General features: G+C 49.5%; 1 protein-coding gene across 3 annotated transcripts in view; it reads right to left on the reverse strand.

The window, feature by feature from the left end:
* Positions 1-16,375, reverse strand: part of LOC135906971 (arylsulfatase B-like) — a 56,383-nt gene that overhangs the window by 37,799 nt on the left and 2,209 nt on the right. For 2 of the 3 annotated variants that reach the window (XM_065438614.2, XM_065438613.2), the window contains exon 2: positions 410-521. In XM_065438614.2, coding sequence (XP_065294686.1) covers positions 410-508 — 99 coding nt within the window. In that variant the 5' untranslated portion in view covers positions 509-521. The remainder of the gene's footprint in view (positions 1-409; positions 522-16,375) is intronic. The other variant, XM_065438612.2, reaches the window with a different exon arrangement.

The raw sequence follows: 16,375 nt of genomic DNA on the forward strand, positions 1-16,375 counted from the left end.
TCGAGAAAGTTCTGATACATACAGACGCTTCGTGCGTTGAGGGACAACGTTTAACAATTGTTAACCGATGAAAAGCAATGAGCGAAGAAACATAGGTAAGTGAATAGACGACGCGTGGTACTCTGACGCCACCTTATAGAGATCGTCGCAGAACACGTCGTGCGCGGCACCAGGGGGCACTACGCTTTTCTATTTCATCCGTCGCTGTTGTGCTCGTTCATTCAGTTACGCCTCCGCTGACGACGACGCTAGCCGAAGCAACGAGTTATTAAGAGCTGCGCTAAAAAAAGCATGGTTTCTTTCTTTCTTTCTGGTAAGCAGCGCTGAGAGGACATCCATGCAGCAAGAAAGCCGACGTCGTACTCTGAGGCAAATGTTTCGCGATATATATTGATGACACTATGCTTACCAGGTCATCGGCAAGGAACAACACAATGTGTGGCTTCGGCTTTGGACATCGCGCCGCCACCGAAGCGAGTAGAAACGCCGTCAGGTAATAGAGGTCCATCGCATGAATCCTACTAAGGAAATAAAATGAAAAAACATAGTTAAGTCATTTGTAAGCCTTCTGCGTTCAATATTCGTCATTATTCTGAAGATTTTCTACCTAGTGATTCTAGCATATCGTACAGCTTTTTGCCTCAGTTCGAAAGTGTACCGTTGCAGACATTCTTGCTCTTTATCTCTCGTGGCCGGACACTTTTGACTTCTTGTCATCATCATTCCAAAGTACAGGTATTCAACGTGTGTTGATAATGCGCAGAGCTACCAGCGAATTCTCGCCAATGTCACAATAAATTTCGTTGTTAAGCTTGAACTTTTCACGTAGGTCGACGTAGCAAGAAGTACGCAGTACATTTGTAACAGCGCATGAATGATTGATGATATCGTTCGACTATAAAAGCAGCCCTCGATTTTGAGTAAAGCGAAGTCGTTTAAACAAACTGGTATCTGTTACCCTGCTACAGTGCGGACACAATCAGAGATACACGTAGCTGAGTTTGCTTGCAACCATGGCAGGAGAAAATTTATGGGGAAAACAAGTTTGTTGTGACTCCTGGTTAACCTAACTGAGGTCGAAGCCGAAAGCAATGACAACAGGGCAACTTCCGTGTCACTGCAGAGCATCTTTTACGTTCTTCTTTGTATATATTTCCAAAACGGTCGCGAACAAACATTTGACAAGAATAGTTTAATTATCTTTTCCTTGATAGAGAGAGTGAGAGAAAGAATAATAGACGAGGTTAAAGATGTTAAACCCGAAAAGTGATTGCTTATGCCCAATGCTGGAAAGCAGGGACCGAGGAATAGAATCATAAGAGAGATAGAAGGAAAAAAATGACAAAACGTGTCCGGTCATTCACTCATTCATTCATTCATTCATTCATTCATTCATTCATTCATTCATTCATTCATTCATTCATTCATTCATTCATTCATTCACTCATTCATTCATTGAGTGAGTCAGTCAGTCAGTCAGTCATTTTCACTTATTTATCATTTGTACCATGCATTTCTAAAAACTAAAAGTTCATCCATTAGCCAAAGGCCTAGTGCAGGCCCATAATCAATGTAGATATTGTCACAAAGCGCTGGCAGAGACGAAGCTGAGGACAACACATGAATATGGCGTCACTCGCTGATTTCGCGCTGTCTTCCTTCTTCTATGCCGCTGAACACGTTGTAAATGGCCTGTAATCTCTTCTTCCCGTAACATATTAGTAGAGGTTGCGGGGCCTTCAACACTGAAGACAGATTTACGGAGCGGGCGCTCCTTGGCTGCACCTGCAACGCCAGCTCAAGACGAGAATGTTTCTGGGATGTCACTACCCGCGCCCATGCCATACTGGTAGATACGGGCTACGCAGGAACATTTTCCGGCACCGACAGTATTGTTAGCATCGCCTTCTGGGAGATTGAAGCCTCCTGTGCTGTTCCTACCCAGGTTTGCGCCCCAAACGATTCACACGCAACAATATCCCTTATCCAGACCATTGTGCGACAAGAATTGTCCAGCGTCGGACGCCAGTCACTTTGCCCACTGAACAATACGACTACCACTCACCCGGCGTACTCGATCAACCGCGAAGTTCGTACGCTCATCCTCGTTGTCGAAGCCCGGAAGAATGGTGCACTTCTCATCACGCGTCTGTCTACTGCTGTGGACACGTTGTACATATATTCTCGCCATAGTCCCAGTCCTTGGAATTCGCAGCGTCGCCCGAACTTTCCAAATAGCCGACGCCCGCCTTTACATTGCTCCAACATTTCTGTTCGCACGCGTCCAAACCATTCTCCTTCACCACGACGATGCCTTTCCCTCTCGCCTCTGCCTCGTCGCTCTCCGCCTCCTTCCTACTAACGCCGCTCCAAGGAAAACTAACGGACGCAGCTCCGAGAAGTGAGCATTCCTTTGCTTACACCACCTGGGCTTCACAGCCTCATCAATATAGTAGTGGCCAGTATACCTGAAACAGCACTAATTGAAACAGGAGCACGCATATCGATTTTGAACACGAACCTCCGTACGCGCTTAAGAAAGTCCTAACTCCTGCCACAACCAGCTGTCACTTGGTTGTGTGCCGCCCTTGCCATTGTTGGCCAATCCCATATTTATATTTTGTTTTACGTCTTGAAGTACTCCCCACAAGAAATCCTCTTAAGCCTCGATTTTCTGTTGGCACATTCGGACCATGTGCGTATGTTGCCGAACTCGCCCTATACCATATTCCGTTGAGCCTCCTGCTCTTACGCCTTGTCGGCTTTGTTTATTTCTGCATTAACTGGTGATACTGCATCGGCTACAACTGTTGATTCGGGCCCTACAACCCAAGTATGAGAACGGCAATGATCGCTCCTGACCTTCCGGCCCAACATACGTGCGCGCTTCGGTGCCTTCTCGCATCGTACCAAGACATTTTCGATCTCTGTGACCGGCTACTCGGTCAAACGTCCGTTGGCAAACATCGGATACACACCGGCGACGCCAGCCCGATGCACCGACGACGCTATCACGTCTCCTCTACTAAGAGCCAACTCATACAGAACGAAGTCGACAAGATGCCCGAGACGCCATAGAGCCTTATTGTAGCCCTTGTGCTTACCCTCTCATGGTCGTCAGAAAGAAGAATGACAGCTGGCGTTTCTGTGCCGGCTAGAGCCATCTCAACAAACTTCCCAACTGAAGATCAAGGGAAGGGCATTATTCGCCAAATTCCTCCGCACCACACCCAACAGCAAATTCAGGAGAATCTGTCCGAGAGCGGCATGAATCCCGACATAGTGGGGTTCCGCCGTCTAGGCGAGTCCGAAACCGTCCTGCTGGTCTTCAGGAGACAGGAAGTTCCTCATTACGTCATGTACGGCGGGGCATGGCACCGATGCAATTTATTTCGGCGCAGAGTACAAGCCTGCTTGATTTGCTACCAGACCGGGCATCGAGAAGACGTCTGTCCGAATCGAGGCACGACCAAGAAGTGTAGAGAATGCGGAGCACCCGACACGACCGACGGGCACGAGTGCACGCCACATTGTCTATTGTGCGGCAAGAGCCACGTCACGGGAAGCCGGGAGTGCCGGAAGAAGTTTGAGACCCCTTTCATCATCCGCCAGCGCCGACGCCAGCGCCGCGATCGGCAGGCTCGAGAGCGGGAAGAGCAGCTTCATCCACCACAGCCACGGGGTGACGACCACCGCAGCCGGTCTAGGGAGAGGCGCTCGTCGTCAGTCTCCTTCGCGGACGGGGAGTCGACCGGTGACGGCGGCACCACGGCCGGAAGACGTCGGTCAAGCAGCCGGGGTCGGAGCCGGAGCCGAGGTCGGAGCCGGAGCCGCTGCGGCCGGTCGAGATCGCGGAGCGCCCCGAGGCAGCAGCCGGGGAGCCAAGCCAACCGTGGAGGCTGGGGCCAACAGCAGCATCAGCAACGAAACCAACAAGGAGCCCAATCACAGGTGACGTCCCAAAGAAACTGGGCCAGCGTAGTGGCAGGGAGGGGGAGCGAGGTGCATCCCGAAATAGTTACACTTGACACAGTTAAGAGTCTACAGCAAACCATCCAAAACATGCAGACAAAGATCGCACAACAGGATACAAAGATCCGCGCCTACGAGAGGGGTTGCTTCCCACAACCAGTGGACAGGGACCGACACCCTAGCACGGCAACTAGCGCCCTATCAGTTCCCTCACCGACTTCGGTGCCTATTTGCATACCAACAACTACCGAAAGTGAAGAGTCCGATATGGACTCCCAGGGTCCACCGAACAAACGAAAAGCCAGCCTCATTCACAGGACTCCCACTACAGCCCCAATTGAGGACGCAGACCTAATGAAACGCGTAGAGCAACACGTTGAACGCGCGGTAAAGGCGGCCATGGACGCCATCCTTCCTGCGATTTTTGAACGCTTCCAGCAGTTAGAGAACCGCATGACGGCACTCGAACAGAACCACAACACGCTAGCCGCACAGGTCGCACAAATCGCACAATACATCCCAAAATTAGGGCCCGTCCAGCCGGAGCAGACTCTCCCTCACCCCGCGGTCGTTCCTCAGGTGGCACCCGTCAGCGCAGCGGCGGTCCTCCGCCCATCCCGCCTGGACCTGGCCGTCCACACACTCCCCAACAATCAACATGGCTGTAACAACCAATAGCACCTATCACGTGTGGCAGTGGAACTGCCGCGGATTCAAAAAGAAGAAGGCTAACCTTCACCAGCATGTTAATAACACGGCACAGCAAGAATCATACAAACCTGATATCATAGCGCTACAAGAAGTCAACATGGAAGCTGGCCTCTCCTCTTACAGGGCTTTCCATTGCCGTAACAACTCCAAGAAAGTCACTACGCTCGTTCGCCGAGAACAGGTGACGGCGATCCACGACATCGAAACATCTCCCCCCTCGGGCATCCCCCACGTTTTCGTGGAGATCATCCCAACGCGCACGTCAGATCCCAGCCTATTCATCCTCAACGTATACGTCGCCCCGCATGCAGACCCGAAGCTCGATGCGATTTTTCGCTCGGCCCTCAAAGTCAGCCGCGACTGCCCCCTGCTCATCGTTGGGGACTTCAACGCCGGTCATACTCTGTGGGGATACCTGGGCGACACCCGCAAGGGTAGACATCTAGCAGAAGCCGCGCAAGAGCTGGGCCTCACGCTAATCAACGATACTACCGCCCGCACCAGAATCGGCAGCCGAGGTCAGGTAGACACTAACCCTGACCTGACGTTCGTCGTCCACTCGCAAGACTACGCATGGACGAACACCGGCGAAACTCTGGGAAGCGACCACTGCATCCTTCACACGGAAATCTATGCACGCGGCAAGCGTCGGCGGCAGCATCGCTTCTCGGTTACTAACTGGGACAAATTCCGCGAGTCCAGAAGAATGCGAGCCAATGAGGGGTCCATCGCCAATATCTCATCCTGGACGAGCCAACTGCTGGCCGACGTGGAAGAGCATACGGAACATCTTGACCCGGAGGACGCCCCGGAAACCACCAACGTCGACAGCAGGCTGCTCCACATGTGGCAGGCAAGATCGAGCATGCTCCGGCGTTGGCAAAAGCAGGGGAAAGATAACCAAGCCCTAAAAGAAAGAATCACTCGACTCGATGCAGAGATCTCCGATCACGCGACCGAGGTCACCCGGCAGCAATGGTACCAAATATGCGATCGCATGAGGGGACGCCTCAGCTCAGCCCGGACGTGGCACCTCCTACGCCACCTCCTGGATCCGGACACCACCAGGGTCGAAGGCAGAAGAAACATGGCCAAGTTAATCCACAGGCATGCTCAGGACCCGGGGACGTTCCTGGCAGAGATGCGAGACAAGTACATCGGCCCGCAACTCAAGACACCGTTACCTGCGGCCTACCAGGGCCGGCCGAACGCGCACATAGACGAAGACATTACGTTCGCTGAGGTTTCGGCAGCCGCCTACAAGCTGCGGACGAACTCGGCGCCGGGTTCGGACCGCGTTACCAACAAGATGCTACGCAACCTGGACGAGGCCGCAATGGAGCAGCTCACAGAGTTCATGAACGAATGCTGGAAGACGGGCGCCATCCCGGAAGAGTGGAAGACGTCAACGATCGTCTTTATACCAAAACCAGGCAAATCACTCAATGCGGACAACCTCAGGCCGATTTCACTGACATCATGCGTCGGCAAACTGATGGAGCACGTGGTCCTAGACCGTCTCAATGAACACGTAGAAGATGGGGACGAGTTACCCCACTCTATGTTTGGTTTCAGGCCACACCTGTCCTCCCAAGATGTGCTCCTTCAGGTAAAAAGGCAGGTGATGCAACCCGAAAGTCCGGCGGACGCTCGCCGATTCCGGTGCCTCCTGGGCCTCGACCTGAAGAAGGCCTTCGACAATGTCGCCCACGCAGCGGTGCTCGAGGGCCTGACCCAACTGGGTGTCGGAAACCGTGCGTACCAATACGTCCGAGACTTTCTCACCGACCGGAAGTGCCGGATCAAAGTCGGCGAACATGAAACTGAATTTATAGAGCTGGGGAGTCGAGGCACGCCGCAGGGATCAGTCATCTCCCCTTTTCTCTTTAACGCGGCGATGCGCGGGCTCCCGGAACTGCTGTGCTCTATCCCTGGGCTTCACCACAGCCTTTACGCTGACGACGTGACGTTATGGGCAGCGGCGGATGATCCACAAGCTCTTCAAGAGATCATGCAACGCGGCATCGACGTCGTACAAGCTTATGCGGAGTCAAGGGGCCTGACGTGCTCACCGGAAAAATCCGAATACCTCCTGATCAAGCCCAGCAGGAGTAGCTGTCCCAGGGGATTACCACGGAGAAGGCGCTTCCTTGAGCTTAAAGTCGGAGAACTTACCATCCCGGAGCGCCCCAGTATCAAAATATTGGGCCTAGACTTTCAGAACACGCTGCGCTGCGGGCTCATGTTAAAGAAACTCCAGAGGGCGACCAACTACACACTACAGCTCATTCGCCGGGTGGCTAATCGGCACCACGGCATGGGCGAGGGCGATCTGCTTCGACTTGTGCAGGCATACATAACCAGCAGAACCATGTACTCGACACCATATGTCAAACTCGCAGTCACAGATTTAGCCAAATTAAACACCATGATCCGACGAAGCACAAAGGCAGCCTTGGGCCTTCCGGACCACGCGGCCACCGCAAGGCTAGAGGCCTTAGGCATGCATAACACGATCGAGGAGCTCTTGGACGCTCACCACACAGCCCAAGTCCGTCGTCTCTCGCTAACCCCGGCTGGCCGCACAGTCCTCCGGAAGCTCAGTCTCGAGGCTATCCCCGAAATTACAGAGTACGTTACGATTCCGCGAAAGGTGAGGGGGCATATTTATGCCCCACCTCTACCCCGCAACATGGATCCCGAGTTCCATCAGGGCCGTCGGCAGGCCCGTAGTGAAGCCATTTGGCGACGCTATGGCTCGCAAGATGGAGTGGTCTACACAGACGCAGCCAGACACCCTCGCGGCGACCTCATGACTGCGGTGGTAGCTGATCACAACGGAGGACTGCTAGAACATACAACAATCACGGCTGGCCGAGTGGTGGAAGCGGAGGAAACCGCGATTGCCATGGCCATGCATGCGGACGCAAATACCGTCATCAGCGACAGCAAGCAGGCCATCGGCAATTTCGTCCGTGGTAGAATTTGCAAACAGGCGTACCATGTCCTCACACGACGCCCCCTAAGCGGCTTGAAAACCCTCGTGTGGACCCCCGCTCACGCGGCTGTGCCCGGCAACGCGTCGGCTCACAGTTTGGCTCGAGATCTCGCGCGCCGAGCCTCGTCCGCGGATGCGGACGGCGTGAATGAGGAGGAGACACACGAGGAACCCTGCGAGACTTATTATGAAATAGCCCATCGGTATCGCTTGAGGCGTCGCGCGCTCCCACCACCGGCCAAGCAACTCGACAAAACGCAAGCGGTCGCGTTTCGGCGACTTCAGACAAATACATACCCACACCCAAAATACATTAACAAAATCACAGGGGGCAGGGAAAGCGACAAATGTAGGCTCTGTTCAGAAACAGGAACACTCACACACATAATGTGGGAATGCACCTCGCTCCCGTTCTCTCATCCCCCCGTCAGCAGCGAGACTGACTGGACAGCCTGGCTCAGTTCCGGGGACGTCGACCGACAATTGGAACTGGTGGACTGGGCGGAAAAGGCCAAGCAGGCCCAGGGCCTTACTTGAGCCCTAACGCTCAGCCACGTCCCTCTTTACCCTTCCCCCTTTCAATAAAGTTTATCACCACCACCACCAACAAACTGATAAAAAGACGTGCATATATTTATTTATTTACAGAGTGCCTACATCGCCATAAAGGCATTACGAAGGGGGAAACAAAATATAACCAGTAATGCAGAAAAGCTTTTGGACGGATATACTCACAAACAGAAACACTGCAATAGCTTTTAGAGAAAGGCATACAAGTAATGTGAAGCAAACAGGATTCAAGGTATATAATACATACATTTGTTTGACAAGAGCGCCGTCACAGCATAGAATAGAATAGTTCGTTATTTGACACATTTACTATATCATTTAATAAGCTGTTCCATTGCCTAATTGATTTGGTAAAAAAAGGATAGTAAGAAGTGTTTGTTCTGCAGTTATAGACTGAGATCTTTTTGTTGTTGTCACAGCCAGTTGATATGTAATCTGGTTCCAGGAGATAGTAAAGCGTTTAATACCTGTCTGACTGTTATATATTCTGTGCAATAGTTTGAGCCTTAACTTCTGCCTAAGCATATGTAGTAGATCCCATCCTACAGTGGCCTTCATTTCGGAAACGCTAGAGTACGGGCTGTAATTATTGCAAACAAGCCTTACTGCTTGTTTCTGTAGTCTTTCCAGTCTATCAATGAGGTAATCTTGATAGGGATCCCTTATTACACAAACATAATCAAGTATTGTTCTCACATGTAAGAAGTATAATGTTTCTTTAACTTCGCGTGTTGCCTGTAAAATTCCTGCGAATAAAATGTGACATCCTACTAGCTTTTGCTATGACGGTGTCAATCTGTTTATGCCAAGTGAGTGATTCGGTAAAATAGACTCCGATATACTTGTATTCCCACTGTAGGTCGATAAGCGTACCATTGATGTTATATCGGTGCTGAAATCTGAATAATTTTCTGGAAAAACTTACGCTACTGCATTTTTTTATATTTAATCTCATGTTCCGTTTTTTACACCAGATCGCTACCTTATCTAAATCTATTGGAATGTATATATGCCATCTTTAGTGGTGATTTCTCTGTAAATCACACAGTCATCAGCAAATACTTTTATGGGATGATGTAATTAGTTCGACAATGTCATTTATGTAGATTAAAGATAACAAGGGGCCCAGTACGCTTCCCTGAGGAACGCCCGAAGAAACAGTTATTGTTGAAGATGCGGTGTTGTTTAGGACGATAGACTCAGTTCTTCCGTTTAGGTAGTTTCGTATCCAATTTTGAATGTTTTCGTGTATACTTAATGCAGTAAGCTTTACATCTAAGAGCTTATGGGACACAATATGGAAAGCTTTTTTAAAATCAATAAGAACCGCGTCTACCTGACTATTGTTGTCAATGGCTTTAGATAAGAAGTGCTGGAATCCTACTGGTGTGTTGCAGGAATAACCTTTTCGGAATCCACGCTGGGAAGGTGTAAAGAAAGCGTTTGAGTCAAGGAATGCAGATATGTTACTATATAAGATGTGTTCGAATATTTTCCAACATATCTACGTTAGTGAAATTGTCCTATAGTTTTCTCTGAGTTTTCTATCGCCTGATTTAAAAACTGGTGTCACGCTTGCCATTTACCAATCTTGGGGAATGATGCCTGTTTCAAAAGAAAGGTTATAAATGATGGGTCAATACGGAGCAATGATGCTATGATATATAGAACAGGAACGTAAGAGCAAGCGAATGTCACTTACATAGTAAAGGAGGCCGGCAACGTTGTTTTTGATAGCACCTGAGAAAGCACTGACGAAGTTTAGGCACTGAGGCTGCGGCATCCAAATGGCACTGTGATATTTATATTAACAGTGTGACCTACGCGTCTTTTTTTTTTTGCACGTGCGCTCGTTACATGCTCTGACGTCAGCACCGGAGAGGGCGAGTAAGGTGCGCTTCGTGCGCCGCTCGCTAGGGGGCGACGCCCCACCAAGTAGCGCGCACTGCAGTTTCTCCTCGCCCTCCTTCGCTCCTCGCCCGAATATCATGCCAGGGGAAAGACTTGCGTCGCTTAACCTAATGAACACCTACGGCGAGGTGCATGTGCCACTAAGATACACCTAAACCAAAGATTAGAGTCGCCAATCATTTTTTATTTCACTTATGTTACCATCGAGGCCGTCGGACTCTACAGAGGGGAGCGGTAAATTGGTATGCATCAAAATGAAATACGACAAATAAAGTAAACAATGTAACATATTAGTAATTCCTAAATATACAATAATATGTGACGGCTTGCTTAATAGTTTGCAACTACGGCAAATAATGTTAACAAAATACCATGTTCCTATATCATATTTATAGAATGCTAGCTGTAACGTTAATGAGCGTGCAAGTATGGCAAGTAATGACAACAAAATAAAATGATAATTCCTAATAATAGAACCTTAGGTAATGGCGGCAATGGCTCCGGCAAGGTGGTTTCATTGCTGCGGTGATCTGGGAAAAAAGACTGAATGAAAGTGTTAGTGTTGACTGCTTGAATTGCAACATTATGGCGATCACTTATACAGCCCGACAAACAATGTGGCTGAAAAATGAAGTTACTAGGGATGAATGGATGGCAACAAAATTTGTGAAACAAGTTCAAACGAGCTGTTTTTCTGCGAAATGGTCTATGGAAGGTTTAGGTCGTCTTCCATTGATGTTATGCTAGCGGTATGGTTATACAGGTAATATGAATATGTGAATTGGACTGAACCATTTTGAGTGAGCTAGAACGAAAAGATCGGGTTTCCAAGGTATGGGTCCGACACAGCTGTGGCGTATTCTCACTTGAGACGCACTACTGACATGTAAAGTAATGAAGTTAAAGATTATGGTGCCTTGGAAAAACTGTAACCTTAAGTAACAAAGAATGTATTAGTTTTACTTATTGTGTACTAAGTGTGAAGTGTCTTCTGCATTGGTGTTTCTGCCGAAATTTTTTATGCGGGAGCACCAAATGGCCCATACAGCGAAAAGGCCACCGTCTGTAGCAGCAACACAGCATCTAAATTCCCATTGGCTGCGACGCTACGTCGCGAGCGCGCCTCCACGGAGCAGAGCGCCCGAAACGGTGTCGCGTTAGAGGAGGGGGCCTCGCCGCAACGCCATGTCACCAGCGCGCCTCGACGTAGCAGATACGGCGACGCGAATTCGGGGGGCGCGATGGATTGTCGTTGGTAGAGGCAGTGACGCCACGAGCGCGTGCGGGTGCCACCGTCTCGCTCTCGGAAGCGGGCACGCGGTCCGTAACTATCTCTCTCAGCCCCACTGAGCCTAAGGCCTGCACGCGCTGCACCGCACGCGGGTGGCCCGCCATTCATCGCCGTGCTGACGTCACGAGGGGCAGTCATGAACGTTTGCCTGTATGCGGCGACAGCACCAACCTAGCGCAAGGCCTAGCCCCCAGGCTGCAGTGGCAGTTTGTTTTTGTGTGTGTGTGTGTGTGTGAAAACTTTTATTGTACTAAGGTCCGGAGGCTCGACTTCTCAAGCCAAGGCGGGCCGCTCCCACGTTGGCACTGTCAGGCCAAGCCTTTTAGCGACATCATGGGCCCTCTGGACTGCCCTTAGTTGGTCCTGAAACAATGGGCTTTGAATCCTTTTCTCCCACTGTGTCCACTCTTCAACGAGGTTGGGGAGAGTCGCGGAACAGCCCGCCAGCATATGTCTGATTCCAATGATGCCATTACAATCATTGCAGTCTATCTTAATCTCCCTCTCTGGATATATTTTATTAATGGTGTACGGTGTGGTATATGTACACGTTTGCAATAAGCGCAGTGAGACTGCCTGAGCCCTGTTCAGTTTTGAATGTGGCAATGGGAATTGTCTGCGTCCTAAATAGTAATGTTTGGTAACATCATTGTATGTTAGTAAATGATCTCTAGATAAACTGGCTTAATGGTGAACGGCTCGATTGTGACTGTCACGGTTAGCAAGTCCTCGTGCCAAGTCATGAGCAACCTCATTGAGGTTTACCCGAGTCTAGTCCACTTTCCCTATATGCGCAGAAAACCATCGGATTTCAGTTGTCATAATCACAATGTTTTCAAAAAGTTTAGCTGCAACTCCAGCTACGTAGCCTTTATCAAAACACTTTACAGCGGATTTCGAATCACTGTAAATGAAGGCCCACTTATTACTCCTGATGGCTAGAGCAATTGCCGCTTGTTGCGCCACCGTGGGGTCCTTGGTAAAAATAGTGAGAGCGTCTTGCAGCTAAAAACTTTCTACCCCGATATATACGAGAGCGATATGTGCAAGCTATGCAAGTCTGTTAGAGCCACCCTTCAACACATGTTGTGGGGATGTGAAATATACCAAAATAAAATGGCAGCCTCCCCAGACAATCTACGGGCGCGGTGGTCGGCCGTGCTGCTCAGCTCAGAACTCCAAGACCAACTTTGGGCCGTCCAGCGAGCCAAGGAAGCCGCACGGGAGCAGCAGCTCCCAGTGGCCATCTAGGCGGCCCCAGGCCCGGGCCTCCCAATCGCCGGATTCCAAATAAAGTTATCACATCACATCACATCTTGCACCTTCCCTTGATAATTTGATACAATGGCCGTATAGGCTTCTTTACCTTTCACCCAGGCAGCATCAACTATAGCTGCCAGTTGGTTCTGCTGCTCTATTTCCTTCAAGAGTGCTTTAGCTCTTGCCTTTCTCCTTTCGACATTATATTCTGGATGCATGTTTCTGGGGAGAGGGTTGGTTCTGATCTTGCTCCTAACTTCAGTCATTAATTCTACTTCAGCCTCTATTGGGCTCCTTGATGTATTCAGTTCTGCACCTATTGCCTGTAATATGTTCCTGCCAGCTCGTGACTTTGTCAACCTTTCGTGTTGCGCTAGCTGTTGAGCCTCCGCAATTACTTCCATGGTATTGTGCACCCCTAGACTCATGAATTTGTCGGTCGCAGCGTTACTGGGTATCCCTAGGGCTACTTTAACGAGCTTCGTGAGCATCACATTGGGTTTGTTAAGTTCTGCCTGCTTCCATTTGAATAATCCAGCCACATAAGTGAAGTGACACAGAGCAAAGGCATGTGTTATCCTCAAAGCACTGTCTTCTCCTTCGCCTCTGTGTCTATTGGTAATTCTCCTTAGTAACCTAATGACTTCATCTGTTTTATTCGAGATATGTTGTATTGTTCTATAGTTAGTATTGTTTCCGTCTATGTGATACCCAAGAACCTTGATTTTTCAACTAGCCCGATTGCGGATCCTTCATGAGTGTATAAGCACACTCTTGGCTCATCTTCCGGAATGTAACCACTTCGTTTACGACCTTTTCTGCAATGTTTAATGACTAAGAGTTCTGATTTAGCTGCCGAGCATTTCAACCCCATGGCTTTCAGTGTGTTCTCTACAACGTATAAACTTTCCTGTAATCTGGTCTCTGTCTGTCCTATATTTCCCTTGGCACTCCATATGGTTATGTCGTCGGCATATATCACATAATGTATACCCTCAATTTTCTCCAGATTTCTTGCAACCTTGGACATTGCTAAATTTAATAGCATGGGTGAGAGCACAGCCCCTTGTGGAGTGCCCCTATTTCCCAAATTCTTAGCTTCTGATTTAAGCTCACCCAGCATGAGTTGTGCAGTTCTATTTCTAAGAAAGTCCTTAATCATGTTAAAAAGTCTCTTACCCAAACCCATCTTCGAGAGAACGTCAAGTATTGCCTTATGCTTTATACGATCAAAAGCTTTTTCCACATCCAATCCCAAAAGAGCTTTTGTATGCGCTGGGCTGGCCTGTATAAGTTGATGTTTGATCAGCAGCATAGCATCCTGAGTTGACAGCCCTGGACGAAAGCCGATCAAGTTGTATAGGAGGATATCGTTCTGCTCAACGTATTTCGTGAGTCGATTTAGGATGACATGTTCCATAGCTTTGCCTAGACATGACGTTAAAGAAATAGGACGGAGGTTGTCTAGAGTGAGTTGTTTGCCTGGCTTTGGTATGAGGACAGTATTGGCCACCCTCCATTCCTCTGAGTTGTGGGGATGCGCGACCCTCGCGCCTCCCCTGATGTTTTTCCCGCATAGCGCGTCTCCTGTAGTGCGGCTTCGCCGCACACGCGGCGGTCCGAGTGGTACAGGCGCAGTCCGAGAGATGGCGCTAGTGTTGCGCGGCTGCGGGGTTACCCTCGGCGGGAGAGCCAAGGCGCGCTCTCTTGGGTTCGAGGCAGGGAGCGAGACGTGCCGTGCCGCACGTGCAGCGGCCCTCTTCCCCGGCGGGTCGTCGAAGCGGCGCGGACATTCCGTGCGCGCGGCGACGGATGCATCTGCGAGACCGCCTCGCGTGGCCGCCTTCGAACGCGCCACGATTCGCGTGACTATACACGCGAACGACCAGGCGTTGGGATCCAGCATGGGGCGAACATATTCGCTCGCTTCCGGTCGCGGTAAGTCGGACTTCTAGATTTGTCGCGCGCCCATCGGCATGTTTTGTGGATAGCAACTCGGCTAGCAGGCATTGATGTATGAAAGGTGCAATAAATGCCCTTGTGATTGTTTGCACTACTGTGTTGTCGTTCCTTTGTCCCAAGAGTACGGTGTGAGAATTCCCATATCAGACCCCACAGAGTATACTCCTTTTCTCCAACATTCATTGAAGTGTTCAGTTAGATAATAGATTGATCCATCATCTAGATTTCTTAATATCTTGTTAGTTATTCCGTCAGGGCCAGCCGCCGATCTACCATTTAGACTGTGAAGAGCCGCCCTCACTTCACTCTCAGTGAAGTCCCTGTCAAGTTCTTCACATGTGCCTCCCGTATACTCGGGGCTCTCGTCTCCTTTGTTCGGTTGTTTAAGTGGGAGATATTTGGCTGCGAGACTATCCATGATATCCCTCTCTGTTTTATCTTGGCTTTCCTGATGAACCAACTTAGCTATAGCTGTTCTCTTGCTTCACCTTGTTTCATTCTCGTAGAGCAAGTGCTTGAGGAGGTTCCAGCTACCTCCATGTTTGTCTACTATCAGCCGAATTACAGATCTCATCCCACTGTTGCTTCACGAGGGTCTTCGAATGATCATGAATTTCTCTGTTTAATTGCGCTATTTTTTTCCTTAGCCTTCTCTTAAGTCTCTGCGTTTTCCATCTCTGTAATATAGCCTGTTTGGCCTCAATCAGATGCGCCAGCCTGCTGTCCATAGCTTCAATATTTTCCTCTGTCCTGATTTCTTTAGTGGCCTCCTTGACGTCCTCTCTGAGCTGGATGACCCATGTCTGAAGGGGCTCCTGCTCGGCATCTGGAGGCCCCACTTTCCCTCTGTTCGCCCTAATTTTTCTGAAGTGATCCCAATCAGTGAATTTGAAGATTCTTGTTTCCTGTCTCGGTATGTGTATGGTTATGTGTATGATGTAATGATCGCTTCCGAGATCCAAGTTGGAATTTTCCCAATTGGCTCCTCTTGAATTGTTCACAAAAGTAAGATCTGGCGTGGAGTCCCTGCTTGTGGGAGTGCCACAACGGGTGGGATACGCAGGATCAGTAATCAAGCATAACCCCAGATCCATGGCAAGACTCCATAGCTCCTCTCCCTTCTTTGTGTTCCAAGCGTATCCTCATGTGTGATAGGGAGCATTAAAGTCCCCTCCAATAATGAGAGGGGAGTTTTTGGCAACCGAAAACACCTTGTTGAAGAGTGCGCTAAACGTCTGTCTCATGTCGTTAGGACTGCTGTAAATATTCAAGCAGAAAATGCTTTGCGTCTTACCTCTGTTCCTTTTAAGTATAATCTCAACTAGAATAAATTCAAACCTGGAATGTCTGAGGTGAATCTCATGCTCAATGTACGGCAACTTTTTGTCAATGAGGGTCGCCAACCCCCTCCCCATTTTTTTGTCTCTACATATAACTTTGTACCCAGTGAGCATAATTTCGTCCGCTAAGGTTTCCTGCAGCATAATTACCTTTGGCCTGGCCTCAGATGACCTGATCACCTGTTGCAGTGCTGCTTTCTTATGCTGGAACCCACGACAATTCCATTGCCACACGTTAAATCCATGACTACTGTCTATAGTCATTAGGTGAGGATGCCTTTCTATTACCTGCTATTTTCCTCTTTGTGATGGCCCCCGACAATCCAGGAATGGACTTTATACTATCCGCCTCCGATGGCA

The sequence above is a fragment of the Dermacentor albipictus genome, chromosome 1 (genome assembly GCF_038994185.2).
Source record: "Dermacentor albipictus isolate Rhodes 1998 colony chromosome 1, USDA_Dalb.pri_finalv2, whole genome shotgun sequence".
Classification (NCBI taxonomy): domain Eukaryota; kingdom Metazoa; phylum Arthropoda; class Arachnida; order Ixodida; family Ixodidae; genus Dermacentor; species Dermacentor albipictus.